The 3,593-nt window shown below is 41.7% G+C and overlaps 1 protein-coding gene across 1 annotated transcript; it reads right to left on the reverse strand.

Moving 5' to 3' along the window:
• Positions 1–2,289: 2,289 nt before the first annotated feature.
• On the reverse strand, positions 2,290–3,323 carry LOC108784405 (C3a anaphylatoxin chemotactic receptor-like). The gene has a single exon (XM_018553203.1). The coding sequence runs from the start codon at positions 3,319–3,321 to the stop codon at positions 2,296–2,298; it is 1,026 nt and encodes a 341-aa protein (XP_018408705.1). The 5' UTR covers positions 3,322–3,323; the 3' UTR covers positions 2,290–2,295.
• Between the last annotated feature and the right edge of the window lie 270 nt (positions 3,324–3,593).

The raw sequence follows: 3,593 nt of genomic DNA on the forward strand, positions 1-3,593 counted from the left end.
GTCAATGTAACCATAAAGAACCCTGTCTGTACTGTGCTAGTAGATCTCATTATCCCTTATACAAAACAGGACGTTTATATCATATTGTGCAGCAGGCGGTGGTACGGAGGATGCTCTATACATGACCGGGTGCACGCCAGAACACTACAAACTATTGCTCACGCTGGCTGTGGTGTCACATGCAAATGTAGTGGGGGACATGGTTGTCACAGTGGATGTATGTGTGGGGGCCAAGCACAATGGTGCCACTATGCTGGGTTTGCAGGATATCTTTGTGGGTAGGTGAAAGTCTTTGTATACATACAATGTTGATTGCGCATTATGGAAAGTTTTGCTTCTATGGATATGCTATTCCATTGACAGGCTGAGTTCCTGACCTGGGAGGCTGTTTCTAATTTCTTCCGTTGGATGCCAATTTACTCGGCATGCTTTAGCTGGTGCAGACTAAAGACCTTCCTCTACAGTATGTTCCCAATTACTGGCTCTGCGAGTGGGTCTATTGTCACTATATGTTAGCCTTAAAGGTATTTACCTTGATGGCTAGCATAGTGATAATAGGCCAATTATTCACCAAAAATGAACATTTACAGATATTGCCCTTCAATTATTTGTAAACGTTCATTTTTGGTCAATAATGCAAAAAAAAAAAAAAGCCAAAGGGCCTGGTATGAATTTGTAGGAGATGACGCACCATATCATGTGGGGTTTGAGTGGGTTTTCTCTTAAAATCCATAACAGACCCGAAGGGGCTGGAATGGAACTTTCAGCGGGGAGTGGGAGCGTCCCCTTAACATTTATAGCTGACCCTCCTCTACAATAAGGGACTGCTCGAAATATAGGGTATCAAGACAAATGGAATCCCCAACCGCTTTGTGTACAGACAGAAAGAAGCAGCGCAAACTGTCATTTGTTGGCACTCAACACAGCATTTTTTTTCCTCGTAACTGTCAAGTTTTTTTTTGTTTTTTTTAATTCTCATTTTATGTTTTGCTGTAGTAGGTTATATACACCACACAGATGTGTCACTTCACAGGCAGGTTCAAGACATTCCCCAAGCATGTTATTTAAAGGAATTGTAAATTTATATAATTGCCCTTTAAGCATAATTAAAATCACTGATCCCCATTAAATGGAATTATTTTTACTTTTTTTTTGCATTGGGGGTACAGCCCCCATGCCCTTTGTTTGCCAATCCCTTGCCTATTAGCCATAAATGATTCATAAGCATTGGCTCCCATTGACTTAAATGAGGTTCAGATTTGGCACCTGAACCTAAGTAAAGTTCACCAAACCAGCCGTGAGGTGAACCCAGGTACGTTCAAATCATCACTACTTCTGATAAAATTTACTTCCTTGTAAATGTCAGTTTTGCTGTAGTAGGTTATATACACCGCACAAATTAGTCACTTCACAGGCAGGTTCAAGACAGTCCCCAAGCATGTTATTTAAAGGAATTGTACATTTTCAATGTTGCCCTTTAAGCATGAATTAAATCACTGATCCCCACCAAATGGAATTTAGAATTTTTGTTTTTGCTTTGGGTCATGTCCTTGATATCCTCTGCCTCCCAGCCCAGCCTCCCTCCCACCCCCATGCCCTTTGTTTGCCAATCCCTTGCCTGTTAGCCTAGAAAATGGCCATCAATGATTTATAAGCGTTGACTCCCATTGACTACATTGAGGTTCGGATTTGGCACCTGAACTTAAGTAAAGTTCACCGAACCCCCCCTGAACTGAACCCAGAAACATTCAGATCAACACTACTACTTATAAATGTGAATTGCATATATTTATTATCATGTTTCTAGAAGACTTTATCACCTACTAAAGAAGTATCCATATAAGCTGTGTGATGCATAGAGCTTCCTCCGTACTATCGCCTGCTCTACAAAATGATATAAACTTCTTTTTTTGTATAATAACACTATATGGAGTTCAGGGATCCTGTATATTAAGTGTGTAAAGACTGCATACTGGGGAATTTTAACAGAATGAGGGTACCCGGTGTTTCCCAAACCAGTTTTGGAGTGCCCAGACCTCATTACTGCCACACATATGATCTTTGTTATTGAACCCCATCCAACTGAAACTTCAAAGTTGGTCAAACACATTTGACTTTCCCCCATTTAGCTGTGCTAATAAACAATATGTTACCCTGCACTCCCTCTAGGTGCTGTACACATGAAGCTTTATTTTTTTACGGGCATCTGTCCGCACAGGGTCGACAAGAAGCGTTCTCAGATTGTGAAGCACCTGAAAAAGTGTTTCAATATCCAGTCATAGTTCTTAGCTGAGCTCAAAAAGCCATACTGTCTTCAGTTGTGAGTTTGCTCCTGGTGCGCTCAGTACTTCTAGAGACCTCTTCGCTGAAGGCATTTTGCATGAGCATGCGAACGGACTGTTGCACCCTCTTCTTCATATCTTTCCCCATGAAGACATAGAGTATGGGGTTGATACAGCTGTTCAAGTAGACCAAGGCCACAGACAGACTATTCAGAGTTTCCACTATTGTATTAGAAAAGTAGAGCATGATCACACCTATTATGTGGTAGGGGGCCCACGTGACAAAAAAAGCAACCACAATGCAAAGAACCACCTTGGTGGTTTTCCTTCCAACCTTGAAAAGCCGGGAACTTTGCACCTTTGAAGCCAGAAGGATGTAGCTGGAGGAAACAATTAGGAGAGGGATCAGAAAACCAAAAATCATGCGTGTAAAAGTAATGGTAATGTCCAAAGGAGGAATTTGGTAGTCCTCATCTGTGCTGTTATGCGATAAAGAATGGTCGATAGCATCATCGTCATAGTCCTCATCATAAATATACAGGCAAAAAGTAATGTTATCATATAAGATGGTCTTTCGGTGCAGGACAGCAGGTAGACACATCAAGAAGGACAACATCCAAATAACCACACATAGGGCCCATGCCATTCGTAGGGAGCGTTTATTTTGAGCCCACACCGGTTGGACAACCAGAAGGCATCGGTCAATGCTAATGGCTACCAGAGTGAAGACACTGGCAAACATGGTAAGGTGGACAATGACAGGTAGAATTTTGCAGAGAGCAGGACCGTACAGCCATTCGCCATGGAATAACTGAACAATGGACAACGGAATAAAAAGACAACAGGTGACATCGGCCATAGCGAGGTTCCAAAACCAGATAGTGTTCACAGTCCGTTTCATTTTCCAACAAGTGATCCAAATTACCATCATGTTCCCAGGGACTCCCACAAGAAAGGTGACTGTCATAACAATGGTGGTTAACACTTGCTGGCTGAAATGATGCGTGTTGGACTCTGAGTCCTCAGTCACATTCATCATCTTAAAATCCTGTAAAAAAATTAAATAAGAGTTTGAAACTGATTTCTGTGGAGTAAAACAGACAGTTCTTATTTCAGTCACCTTCATAAATAACCCACTGAGAGATGCTTACAGCCCATGTCCAGGCAACATTTTGTTTTATTAAAATAGACCCCCATGTAGGTTTAAGAAAAACAAAAGCAGCCCAGGATGCAATGCACACCTTCAATACGGAGCGGTTCCCTGTAGTATTTATTTTTCGCCACTAGTGGCTACTGTGGTTTTTCCCACCA

This window comes from Nanorana parkeri, unplaced genomic scaffold (assembly GCF_000935625.1).
Source record: "Nanorana parkeri isolate BGI_ZX_2015 unplaced genomic scaffold, ASM93562v1 scaffold113, whole genome shotgun sequence".
NCBI classification, from domain to species: domain Eukaryota; kingdom Metazoa; phylum Chordata; class Amphibia; order Anura; family Dicroglossidae; genus Nanorana; species Nanorana parkeri.

Bases quoted from the DNA above. Each gene is read 5' to 3' on its own strand.
- LOC108784405 (XM_018553203.1), bottom strand. From the start codon at position 3,321: ATGATGAATGTGACTGAGGACTCAGAGTCCAACACGCATCATTTCAGC.